We start from the raw sequence: 13,530 nt of genomic DNA, 5'->3' as shown, positions 1-13,530 counted from the left end.
GCCACTTGTTCTCTTACTTTCAGGCAGGTGAATACATAAACTTTTCAAAGGCAATGAGATTTTATTTTATTTTTTAAAGATCTTGAGAAATAGAAATCCCACAATATCTTTTGCTAGCCATATCTGGGGTTTAATCATTCTTATGTTAAATAATTTCTTCTTCATCTCTATCAGAACTCTCTTCTTTCTGTACCTTAAGCCTATATATATTCCTCTAGTGAAGTCCTTGATAATGTGGGTTCCTCAAAAAAAACACAGAGTGTTTTATGTGCTTTTAAAAAGTTAAACACAAGCTTTCAGTTAGTAAAGATCTGGACACAGGTTACATCTGTTATACAAAAAAGATAATCTTATCTTTCTTTCCAGTGCTTCTCTAATAGAACAAATGTCTGAAGAAAGATGAGAAAGGGAATGAACTTGTGGCATCCTGCCAAAGAAAAGTAGAAAAAGGTGTCTCTATTATTAATTTATTAATTAGAAAGTTAAGAAATGTATCATTTATGCCCTTTCTGTTCTCAATGTAAAATATAGTTCAGCTTCTTTAAGAAAATTGAAATTGATATTGAGAGCTTAATGTGGCTTTCTTTTCCTTGAATGTAGCAATGCCTGAAATTATCTGTTATCTCACTCTGTGCCTTCTCTCCTACCCCCACTCCCATCCTAGGACAATAGTACCTTGGAAGAGCTTCAGACAGGCCCTTCATGAAGTACATCCCATCAGTTCTGGGCTGGAGGCCATGGCTCTGAAATCCACTATTGATCTGACCTGCAATGATTATATTTCAGTGTTTGAATTCGACATCTTTACACGACTCTTTCAGGTAGGATACTAAAACGTTGGCTAAACTAGTTATTGCTATTTTTCTGAAGAGAAACCTTTTTAAAAAATAACATTTGGACATTTGGGATTTTGCCTATTATGAAAATATTTTTATTCATTCTAGAAACTATAGCCAAAAAAAAAAAAGTTAAAACTACTCTGTTTTATATATACATATTTTTTGTAAAAAGAATAACTATATAATCTGCTTTATTCCCCTCACATTTATAATCTTTCTCTATTATTAAATATTCTTCTTTGCATCATTTTAATGGTTATAGAACATCCTAAAGATGGGTATAATATACTTAATGAGTTCTGTTATTGAACATTTATGTATGTTTCCAGCTTTTTCTCCTATGGTATTGAAATTCTTGATTGTTAATATTGAGATGTATTGATGCTTCACAAAGAACTCATTTCTTTCTTTTTCTAAAAACAATGGGTATATATTCCACCTTGCATAAACCTTTATTTGAAACTTCTTACTTGCACATCTAGGCCTTGCCCTGTTTCTCTGTTTTTGTTTGTTATTTAGCCTCACTACTGTTGGTTAGAGCTGCTTGGAAATTTTCTGAATTTCATTTTGTATAGTTAAGTTTCTCCCTCTAAGCATGTGTAATTTTCTTCTTAGCTTTTCAGAGTTCTTATTTCCCAAACATGTTTGTCTTCCCTTAAAGTAACAACATGATTGAAAATATGTGACACTAAATGGAGAATTTATAATTGAGAATTCAGGTTGTTTTTCCTTTTGTTCTTCATTGCTCTGAGGCTGGTTGTATGTCTTGAGCCAAATGGTCTGATTGATCTCTTGTTTCCTTAGCCCTGGTCTTCTTTGCTCAGGAACTGGAACAGTCTTGCTGTAACTCATCCTGGTTACATGGCTTTCCTGACATATGATGAAGTGAAAGCTCGGCTCCAGAAATTCATTCACAAACCTGGCAGGTCAGTGCAATGAAGCAAAGAGGTTTATTCACCTGAACTTTATTCTCCTGTGACCTTTGCTGAAATAGAGGAAACATGATCTTTTACTAGTTCCCCAGTGACCACATTTCTGTGGCAGGATTGATGTCTGTTTATCAGAGGAACTGACTTATTCAGATACTATGATTTGATAAATGCTTTCAAGCCACTTAAGAATTGAGCTTATATATAAGTCTTTTGCTTTTGGTCTGAAGCCATTAAAGAATCTATTATTGATGGTCCTTTTGATTTTTGTCTCTTCTTGTCTTTCCACCCTAATGCAAGCATGTATGTTAAAGATTTTGTTTCTCTCTGTTCTCAGTTACATTTTCCGGCTGAGCTGTACTCGTCTGGGTCAGTGGGCTATTGGGTATGTCACTGCTGATGGGAACATTCTCCAGACAATCCCTCACAATAAACCTCTCTTCCAAGCGCTGATTGATGGCTTCAGGGAAGGCTTGTAAGTACATACTGTTCACCATCTGCTAGAGTCTAGGAACTTAGGGGCTGTAAAACTGCATCATTAATGACTTTATTCCAGGTTTCTTCTACAGATAAAGATTCAGTACACATATTGACAGTTTATATTGTTTGGATTTTCAGGTTCAGTAGGACTTTTGTTTTTATTTTGAAAGGATTCCTTGAGTGAAATTATTATTCTCTACTACTTCACTTGTTACCCTGAGTAAATTTTATCTTTCTTTCTAAATGTTAATTTATTTTCAAATCTATACTAGATTTAAAAATATACCAATTAGCAGAAAATGTTACCTGTTATTTGACTAGCCAACATTAGAATGATTAGATGTTCCTGATAGCAGCATGCTCAGTGGCCTTCATCTGCCTTCATCCTAACTTCGTTTTGATTCAGCAGCATTTCTTCAGGCTATGGGCTTTTGTAACCTCTGCTAATATTTATGACTAAGTTCTTATTTATTCCAGAATTGCTCTTCCTTTTGGAATTCAAATTGATTATCAGTTGGTCAGCACTAAAAATACTAACAGTTGACCAGGTATCAGAAAACTACTTGTGTTTTAAAGTGATTAGGAAAATCCGTTTTCCATTATGCATCATCTTCTACAGTAACATTGGAGCTGAAGGGGGTACTTCCCCAAATGTCAGAGCAGTTTGATGCTAGAAGCTTCCTGGTAGTTGATCTCGGTGGCTTAATTTGCTTCTTGTTACATTTCTTTTAAATTAATAGACTTCTCTGGTGGTCCAGTGGTTAAATTAGTGTCTCTCAGTGTTAAATCTGTAAACAAAGGTATTTCAGGTCTTTGGTCAAAGCAAATGTCCTTTAAATTAAGAATTTACACTTTATGGCCATCCACAGATTAAAATAGGAGTTGGTAAACTGTGGCCCACAGACTAGGTGTTTTGGTACAGCCTGCATCTAAGATAGTTTTTCCTTTTTAAAGTGTTGTTAAAAAAACAACCAAAGAAGAATATGTGACACAGACTTATGCGGCTGGCACAGCCTGAAATATTTACTCTCTGGTCCTTTACAAAAAAGTTTGTCAACCCCTTGATTAAAATAGAGCCTGTGGCATTGTGCCCTGGAGAAAGAATATCAGTGTTTGGAGAGTATCTTCTTGGAACTGATCTGTGTTATTTAATTTTTTTGAAGTACTAGTAAAATTTATCTTTGCACTTACTCAAAATTGCCCTTTTAGATTGAGAGAATTCCTAGGTAACATTTGTCTGTATTAGTAAGCAGTGATAAATTGGCTTCAGTAGAACCCCAAGATTGGTTACTCTTTTTATAGCTATTTGTTTCCTGATGGACGGAATCAGAATCCAGACCTGACAGGCTTATGTGAACCAACTCCCCAAGACCACATCAAAGTGACCCAGGTGAACTTTGTTTTAAATTATAACCATATTACTAGAGCCAAGCTTTTGTATATTACTTTACAGAACTGACAGTAGAATTATATTAAGTGATTGGAACACTTAAATTTTAAACCATTGACTAGATTAGTGAATTTAGGTGTGTGTGGTTTCTTTTCCTTTTTTTAAATAAATTTATTTATTTTAATTTTTTTTGGCTGTGTTGGGTCTTCGTTGCAGCGAGCGGTGGCTACTCTTCGTTGCTGTGCGCGGGCTTCTCATTGCAGTTGCTTCTCTTGGTTGCAGAGCACGGGCTCTAGGCACGCGGGCTTCAGTAGTTGTGGCTTGCTGACTCTAGAGCACAGGCTCAGTAGTTGTGGCGCACGGGCTTAGTTGCTCCACGGCATGTGGGATTTTCCCGGACCAGGGCTCGAACCTGTGTCCCCTGCACTGGCAGGCAGATTCTTAACCACTGCGAGACCAGCAAAGTCCTGTGTGGTTTCTTTTTAAACTGTGCTTCTTAAAATAGGACCAAAGGACTTCTCTGGTGGTCCAGTGGTTAAGACTCCATGCTTCCATTGCAGGGGGCACAGATTCGATCCCTGGTCTGGGAACTAAGATCCCACATGCTGCAGGGTGTGACCAAAAAAAAAAAAAAAAAAACAAAATAGGACCAAGACTAGGTGCTTTCTGTTTTAATTGAACACTGTTGTGACACTTTTATACAAGCAAAATTAGTATTAAAAGTAACAGTTTTCAATTTTCCTGTTTTTAGCATTTACAGTTGCAGTCATTCATTCAACAAATGCAGGGGGCACAGATTCGATCCCTGGTCTGGGAACTAAGATCCCACATGCTGCAGGGTGTGACCAAAAAAAAAAAAAAAAAAAACAAAATAGGACCAAGACTAGGTGCTTTCTGTTTTAATTGAACACTGTTGTGACACTTTTATACAAGCAAAATTAGTATTAAAAGTAACAGTTTTCAATTTTCCTGTTTTTAGCATTTACAGTTGCAGTCATTCATTCAACAAATATTTGCAATAGGCTGAATAATCTCTTAATTTCTTTTTAATCAAAGGAACAATATGAATTATACTGTGAGATGGGCTCCACATTCCAACTGTGTAAAATATGTGCTGAAAATGATAAAGATGTAAAGATTGAGCCCTGTGGACACCTCATGTGCACATCCTGTCTAACATCCTGGCAGGTATGGATCCAAACCATGCTTTTTCTCAGCTAAGTAATGACAATTAAGAATTGGGGATTATATATCCTTTACGGATATAAAGAATGGCCTGGTTTGTGGGGTAGGTTCTAAACTTGTGATTCTTTTTTCGTTTCTAGGAAATGTATTTTTAGTGGACGAATATTATAAGAACTTTCAGATGTGTCTGTTACCATCTCCTGTTTCTTTTGCAGGAATCAGAAGGCCAGGGCTGTCCCTTCTGCCGATGTGAAATTAAAGGTACTGAGCCCATTGTGGTTGATCCCTTTGATCCTAGAGGAAGTGGCAGCCTGTTGAGGCAAGGAGCAGAGGGAGCTCCCTCCCCAAATTATGATGATGATGACGATGAACGAGCTGATGATTCTCTCTTCATGATGAAGGAATTGGCTGGTGCCAAGGTAAGCTTCAGTTTAAGAGACTGTGGCAAAATCCATTATCAGTTGTGTCCTAAAGCAATAGAGCACTTAATGATATCCAAAATACAAGGAGTAACAATAGCTAATATTTATTGAACATTTACTGTGTGAGAAAAAAATGATGCTAAGTACTTTACTTATTTTAACTCATAATCCTATACTGATACATATTCATGTAACCCTATGAGTAGATATTATTGTTATCCTCATTTAGCAGTGGGAGAAACCAAGGCACAGTGAGGTTAAGGAATTTGCTGAAGGTCACACAGCTAGTAAGTCAAACCAGAATCTGTGGCCAGACATTCTGGCTTCAAGGCCCATGCTCTTATTGTCTGTATGCTAGAACTGGGCTCTATTCAGATAGCTTGGTGGAGAAAATGAGGAGTGAGTAAAAGAATTGGACCCATTTTGCTACTGTGAATAGAATATTTTCTCCTTGTCTTTTTTTCTAACAGAGTCTTGGCATTGGAAAGTTAGGTTTGGGCGGGAGAAATGAGGCACTGTTAACAACCAAATAAATGGCAACTACAGTGATTGGAGGGTGATAGGAGGTACCATACAGAAACTAAAACTAGAAAGGTCCTGGTAAAGATGGGAAAGATAAAGGCTAAGAAAGGATGTGAACAAGTTCTGTTACGTCAGTGGTAGGGTAAAACAGGGATTTATTCACTAATTAGAAGTAAGGCAGTCATTGAAGATTTTAATAAATATAGGGCAAACAGAGGTTCTAGTATGCTGTCAGTTCTCTAGTTTGGACTGTTATAACTTCATAGGAGGCATTTTTTTGTACAAAAGAAGCTTTCTTTTATACTAGCACCTGACGGCCTGGTACATAGTAGGTGCTCAATAAACATTGAAAGGATGGATTCCATCTCTTAAATGATTGTATCCAGTGTATCTTTTCCTTTCTGTCCTCATTGCCACTGCCTTATTTCAGGCTTTTATAATCATCTGTTCGCTCTGCTTCCAGAGTCATTCATCTACAGCACATACCTTGACTACCTCATTCCTTTGCCTCATACTCTTTAATGACTTCTCATTACTTAATGGATTAATGAGTCCATTCTCTTTTCTAGGCACTTTGCCCTGGTAATCCTTTCCACTTTGTATTTTGTAATCCAGCAAGGCTGAACCACTAAAAATTTCTCCATGCTTTTTTCTTGATAGTTTCTATGTAATTTAGCTCAGTTTTCATTTCCTAGGAAACCTTTCCATCCTCTACTCTGTTTCCCCCACCCCCAAGACCCACAAATAATCTAGGTCTGGCCAAGTGTTTCTGGGATGCTATGAATATGTCTGCCGTAGAACTTATCACCTGTAATATTATATTAAAAGTATTTCCCGGGAATTCCCTGGCGGTCCAGTGGTTAGGGCTCCACGCTTCTGCTGCAGGGGGCACCTGTTCGATCCCTTGCCGGGGAACTAAGATCCTGCGTGCCACGTGGCGTGGCCAAAACAAAAAACAAAAAAAAGTATCTGCAGGGGATTGGGTCCTGGAGTCCCAGCAGATTAAAAAAATCTGCAGATGCCCAAGTCCCTTATATAAAATGGCACAGTGCAATGAATACAGTCGGCCTTCCTTACTCATTCGGGTTTGGCAGAATTCAGTTCCTTGCCAGTCGTAGAATTAAGATCCCCGTTTCCTTGCTGGTTGTCAGCTGACAGTATTTTTTAGGGGCCAGCTCCATTCTTTGGCTCCTGGACTCCTTTCCTCCTCCTTCAGTCATGAAGGTTCTCAACTTTTAAGGATTCATGTGATTAGATTGGGCCCACTTGGATAATCCAGGATAATTCCCCTATCTCAAGATCTATACCCTTAATCACATCAGCAAAGTTCCTTTTGCCAAGTAAGATAACAGATTCGCAGATTCTAGGTTTTAGGGCATGAACATCTTCCTGTGGGAGAGGGGACCATGATCATTATTCTGTCTACTACAGTCCGTATAACAGAATGCTCTGCAGAATGAATTCAGTTTACATATACTTAAGTGGAAAGCTGTCAATGTGTATTAAATTAAAAAAACAACTGTATATTATATGTAATATCACCTTATTTCTGTTAAGATTATTTAGTTGCAAAAGAATTATTTTAACATGCATGGGGGGAAAATTGGATGAATACACATCACATTACTATTATTTCTGAGGCTACAGGATCAGAGGACTTTCATTTTATGGTATGTTTGAATTTTTCACAGTTAACACATATTACTTTTGCAAGTTGTTTATTGTGCTAGTTAAGTAGCTCTCTTGAGTGCTATATGGGATAAGAAACCTAAGACAAAGGCCCAAAAGGAGATAGTAGTTTTATTTGGGAAGAAAATATATATACAGGTGAAACACTCTTTAATACAAGCCAGACAGTGCACATTATTCTAACTTGTTGGGTACACAGTCTAAGTGCTATAGGACTTTAGAGGAAAGAAGAAAATTAACAGTTTTTTCTGTAGCTAATATATAAAAATGAGATTAAATTTACTCATTTAAATAAAAATAATAAATGCATACTGCAAAAATTCAAGTAGAAAAAAAAACAGCTTCATATATTGTTTTGCACTTGGCTATTCTGTAATTCATTTAGTCTCTTCTTAATGGACATTCCTGTTGTTTCCAGGCTTACACATATGGACATTCTTTTGCAAGTCTGTCTGTAGGGTAAATTTCTAATAGTGGAATTGCTAGATTAGAGTATGTCCATTTAAACTCTTTGAGAGAGGAGAGGGATATAATTAGTGGTGGGGCACATGGGAATTTCAGAAAGCCATGGTGTTTCATTTCTTAGCTGAATGGTAGGTTCTACGTGGGTGTTTCATCTTTTATTATTCTATGTACCTTATAGTTCATTATCTACTTTGTATGAATAAAATACTGGAATAAAAGTATGTTAACTTTTTTTGGATAGACATTAAAATTTGTTCCTAATTTTTTGTCCTAAAGTCACTCCCAAAGTATATGAGACTATGAGAGTGCCTGTTTCGTCACATCCTAGTAGCTTGTTGTTGCTTTTTGCTGTTTGTTTCGTTTTGATTTGTTTTTAAAATAGTGAATACTTTTTAAAAAACTCCATGTGATCAGTGCACTTGGATTTTTTTTTTTTTAAGTTTAAAAGAATTGCTAAAAGGCTTACAGAAATGTCAGTTCCCTGCTTCTACCCCCTCTAACTCCTGTGTCCCATTTAGATTTTTTGGTTCTTAAAGCTGTTCCTTAACCATATACTATACTGCTTTCTCTTGATTCTGCAATATTAGTTATCTGTTTAGAAAAGGATTTAAATGTCTTATCTCCCTCCTTCCTACTCCCTATCTTCCGACTGTAGTTAATTTGAATGCTTTTTGGTTCTGTCAGTATTTAGTGTTTAAGTGATTTTTGCTCCCTATTGTATCAAGTAATATACTATAATGTGTTGATAATTACTTTTGCTTTCTTTTACAACCTTCTGCTTTTCTGAAATAATTGATTTGCTTTTATTTCCTTAGTGTTCAGTTTGTACCTGTCACTACCACGTCTTACCAAACATCCTCTTGATATGATTTTCTGTGGAGTAAATTCTATTAACATATTAATATAGTAGATATTATGTAATATAGTATACGAATATATGAGCATCTGCCGTGTTTTGGCTCCAGTCTGGACTGGTTTTTCTCTGGGTGTGCTGCATTCCATGTCCCCCTGAGGTGTCTCCCCTCACATCATCGTGGGACTTCATTGCCTCTTCTTTGTGTTGGAGTGCCTATTTCTTAACTCCCATGTTTTTATGTTTCTTGCTTTAACTTCCTTGTTTGGGTGGAGTATGCCCTCAAAATAGCTTTCTGTGAAAAGATGAGAGGTGAAATTTTTGAGACGTTTGATATCTTAAAATGTCTCTATTCAACCCTCAAACTGACTAGGTACAGAATTCTAAGTTGAAAAAAAAATTCAGCTCTAATAATTGTTACAGCCTCAGTGACTTCTAGTTTCTAGTGTATTTTTGCTCTTTAGTACCCCCTTTCCCTCTAGCCTCAGAAGACTTTAGGATATTTTCCTTATCCTTGATTCCGTGAAAATTTGTTTTGTTGGTTGGTTGATTGGTTATTAGTTTTCTTTTCTTTCTTTGGGCTAGCTATGCAGTGAACGCTTTCTATATGGATATTTATGTCCCTTAGGTCTTAGAAATATTCTTGTATTATGTCTTTGATAATTTCTTCCCTATATGTGCTTTTATCCTTTTCTGGAACTTTATTGTATGTTGAGATGAAAGAACATCTCATGGGTCAGTTATGATATTGAAACATGAATCGAAGAATATGATTAGCTCAATCCTCTGCCCTTTAGGAATGAGAAGGAGGGATGGATGGTGGGAGGGATCAAAATAGGCAGAGAGGACCTTCCAAATTGAGAAACAACTTGAACAAAGTTAAGGAGGTAGGAATTCCAACACAAGGTATTATGGAAAATGCTGTTGGTTAGGGAGACCAAATTAGAGAGACCTGAGAAAGCCAGGCAGGAAAGTGACATTTTGTGACATGGGAAAGTGGAAGTTACTGATGGATGGTTTTTGAACTAGTGAGTATTTAAGGATGGTTAAGCTGGTAATGGTGAGCAAAATGATTTGGTGAGATAAGAAACTAGAAGTTGGGAGAATCACTAGAAGGGGGTTTTAATAAATCAGGTCTGAGGTTGGTAAGTAGAATGAAAAGGAAGATATAGATATGAGATTATTTTATGGAAAAATCGACAAGATACAGTGACTAGATATTGATGATGAAGTGAGAGTTAGTTTGACTAATAACTTTTCACTTCCTTAACCCCTGAGGTGTTTGGCTGCTCATGCTGCATTGACATGGAGCCCATTCTCTTAAGCATGAGTAAAAGCAAGTAGCTGATGATGCAGCCTTTTTTTCCCTCATTCACCTCCCAGCATTAATGATAGGACTCAGTATGGGGATGGTTGTTTCTCTGTCACCTTACATAACTTCTTGTAATACATATTTGCCTACTTTCCATCTATTGCTTTTAGGGAATGCAAATGTGAATTAGTATTTTGTATAAATTCTTGTATATCTCTTGACAGCTTACTTGGACAAGCTTATCAGCTACTCATCACCCTGCTGTAGGCAGGGAAATGGAAAAGGTTATACATTTATTTGTTTCTTTTGATTTGGCACCTCAATTTTTAGAATACAAATTGACAAAAAAATTATCCCTTTTAATTACTGAATTGAAATAACATTTCTTTGGAAGAACTAAAGATGCTCTTTAGTAATACCATTGATCATTTTCTCCTATAAATCTCTTTTTTTCTTTTAATCATAATAACCCATGGAGAATTTATTAACTTTGATTTCTTTCCTCATTCTGCCCCTTAATCATTATTTTCCTAGGTGATTTGTTGAGAGGTTAATGTATGCCCCTTTCTTTTAATATGGTTTTCTGTTTTTAATCTTGAAAAGATTTTTTCTTTTTCTGAAGAGGAAAATATGGGAAATTGTAAAGTTTTCTAAAATTATAAGCTAGGAAGCTTTTTATGTAGCACAGCCTTTTCTAGATATTACATTTTGCCGGTAGCTTGCATTTGCATGTTATTTCTGTGATTGAGAGCGCCCTCTTCTGGTGACATAGAAATAATTCAGGAAGCGCTACCTTAAGCCAAAGTCAGGCTCATTGGTATATTCTGTGTTCATGTAGTACTTGTTGTGTACATCTTTCGGAGGAGTTGAGAGATGCCGCTCCTCCAGACAAGAATAACCTATTAGGAAATTTTTTTTGTGTTAGGTGGAACGACCTCCTTCTCCGTTCTCCATGGCCCCACAAGCTTCTCTTCCCCCAGTGCCACCACGGCTTGACCTTCTACAACAGCGAATATCTATTCCTTCAAGTGCTTCTGGTCTTGGAACTGCTTCTAAGGTAAAGCATTATCCATTTCTGCATTTTCTGATTCTTTGTTGTGGATTAGTGGGGTTTGATTGATTGCTTCCATCATGCTTCCACAGGCTCCTTCTGGCTCCCTTCATAAGGACAAACCATTACCAATACCTCCCACTCTTCGAGATCTTCCACCACCACCCCCTCCAGACCGGCCATATTCTGGTGGAGCAGAAACCCGGCCTCAGAGACGCCCCTTGCCTTGTACACCAGGCGACTGTCCGTCCAGAGACAAACTGCCCCCTGTCCCCTCTGGCCGTGCTGGAGAAGCATCATGGCTGCCTCGGCCAATCCCCAAAGTACCAGTAGTTGCCCCAAACCCTAGTGACCCCTGGACAGGGAGAGAATTAACCAACCGGCACTCACTTCCATTTTCCTTGCCCTCACAAATGGAATCCAGAACCGATGTGCCTAGGCTCGGAAGCACATTCAGTCTGGATACCTCCGTGGTGAGTCCTGATTTTGAAATTATTTATCTTAATAACAAACGTTCGTGGATGACATTGAATGGGTCAGTTTTGTGGTATGTTTTGTACAGGATTCAGGGATAATATTAATCCCTGCCCTCAAGAAGTGTATATGTTAATATGTTTATTAATGCAATAAATGTGTTTCTGTGTGTGTATGCCGTGAGTAGTATAAATAGAAAACACTTCAGTTTTAAAGAAAGGAGAGATTATTTCTAGATAGAGCAATCATGAGGGCTTATGGAAAGAGTGGCATCTGAATTTGAAATATTCTTTCCAAAGTGGATACAGTTTTAAAATAGACCTACAGTGACAGAAATGCTCAAGATGTATTGCGGGATAAGAAGTAGTTTAATTTGAGAGAAACAGAAATTTTGTGTATCAGAGTAGGAAAAAGGGCTAGAAAGGAGCATTGCTGCTAGATTAGAGCACTTTGTATACCCCCTCCCAAAAGAATTGGAATTTATTTGGTACAAATGAAGAGTACGTGAAGATTAAATTAGTGGAGTGACGTGACCAAAATGATGGCTTAAAGAGAGAAATCTAGGAGTAGTATGCAGAATGGATTGGAAAGAGAATAGATTGAAAAAAGGGAGGTTAGCAGTCCATTGGATAAGCACAAGATAATGGGTCCAGAGCGAGGGTTGGCAGAGGTATATTCCTTCTTTTTTTGGTTCGTTTATGCACTCAGCAAAAAAGTTTGCCCTCACAAAGTTAACATTCCACCGGAGGAAAGATGGAAAATAAACAAGATAAGTTACAAAACATGTAAGTTAGTGGATGCCGACGAATGCTGTGAAGAAAAATAGGGTAAAAACAGGGTATAGGGAAAGTTGGGATGGGGCAGGTACATGGAGGGATGGGGTACAATTCAGAGCAAAGACCTGGAGTTGTGTGGGGAGTGACCTGGAGCAACGGGGGATGAGGGAAAAGCAAGTGAGTTTGGGAGAGTCTATTTGAGGAATAACAAAGTGGTCTCCTATAGCTGGTACTGGGTAAACAAGGGGAAGAATCCTGGTCTAGGAGCAGGAGGGGGAGCCGGTTTAGGTCGAGACTTTAGGGAGCATGAAACAAAGACCCAGAAAGGCTTGAAAGCAGTCAGTGGGTGGAAAAAAAGGATGAAAAATCGCATACACACACGTATAGACATGCACACACCCCAGAGGTTTTGAACCTGGCTAACTAGCGACAGACATGCTGAATTTGAGATGAGCCATTGAAGGAAGAATTGTCCAGTAGGTAGTTAGAAATCCAAGAAAAAGATGGAATTGGAGGGTGAAGTTGAGAAATGCTGTGGTCCTTAAATGAACTATGTATTTCTTGGTTGAAAGGGAAAGGGGAGGGTAACTTAGCATTTAAGTGGCATTTATGTGATAGGCAGTCTAATTAGTGAGAGTGTATTAGGTTTGACTTTCTGGTGGCATCAGTATAGAAAGATGTATAGATTTTTAAAGCTAGAATGGTATTTGTGCAGACAGCCAGTTTCCTCAAATCTTTCTAGAATTAAAACTACAACAAAAAAAACCCATTTCCTTGGTTCTTTTTAGAACTGTCTCCCTAACCCTTACATTTGAACTTTCAACTATACTTTTGTCACATACAATAATCCTTGAGCATGGCATTGGGGGTGAGGTCTGTGTCTGTATGATTGTTCCTGTTATTTTGAATAGATTAAATAAGTAAGAGGAGTTACTTAGCTGTATTAAGAAGGTTCTTTTTTAACGCTTTTCTTTCCAGAATATGAATAGCAGCCCATTAACAGGTCCAGAGTGTGAGCATCCCAAAATCAAACCTTCTGTATCTGCCAATGCCATTTATTCTCTGGCTGCCAGGTAAGTTTACTAAAATTATATTTCATACCGTAGAGTTGATACTTTTAAACAACTTATTTGTAGAAAATTT

General features: G+C 37.5%; 1 protein-coding gene across 1 annotated transcript in view; it reads left to right on the top strand.

The window, feature by feature from the left end:
- The window catches only part of CBL (Cbl proto-oncogene), a 96,254-nt gene that overhangs the window by 60,319 nt on the left and 22,405 nt on the right, over positions 1-13,530 (top strand). Inside the window, exons 4-12 of the mRNA XM_007124216.4 lie at positions 665-821; positions 1,644-1,765; positions 2,106-2,243; positions 3,551-3,638; positions 4,695-4,826; positions 5,039-5,242; positions 11,012-11,143; positions 11,230-11,610; positions 13,366-13,460. Of these exons, the coding sequence (XP_007124278.1) occupies positions 665-821; positions 1,644-1,765; positions 2,106-2,243; positions 3,551-3,638; positions 4,695-4,826; positions 5,039-5,242; positions 11,012-11,143; positions 11,230-11,610; positions 13,366-13,460 (1,449 nt within the window). The remainder of the gene's footprint in view (positions 1-664; positions 822-1,643; positions 1,766-2,105; positions 2,244-3,550; positions 3,639-4,694; positions 4,827-5,038; positions 5,243-11,011; positions 11,144-11,229; positions 11,611-13,365; positions 13,461-13,530) is intronic.

This window comes from Physeter macrocephalus, chromosome 16 (assembly GCF_002837175.3).
Source record: "Physeter macrocephalus isolate SW-GA chromosome 16, ASM283717v5, whole genome shotgun sequence".
Taxonomy (NCBI): Eukaryota; Metazoa; Chordata; class Mammalia; order Artiodactyla; family Physeteridae; genus Physeter; species Physeter macrocephalus.
The sequence above is the reverse complement of the archived record's forward strand: the minus strand, read 5'-3'. Positions and strand labels throughout refer to the sequence as shown.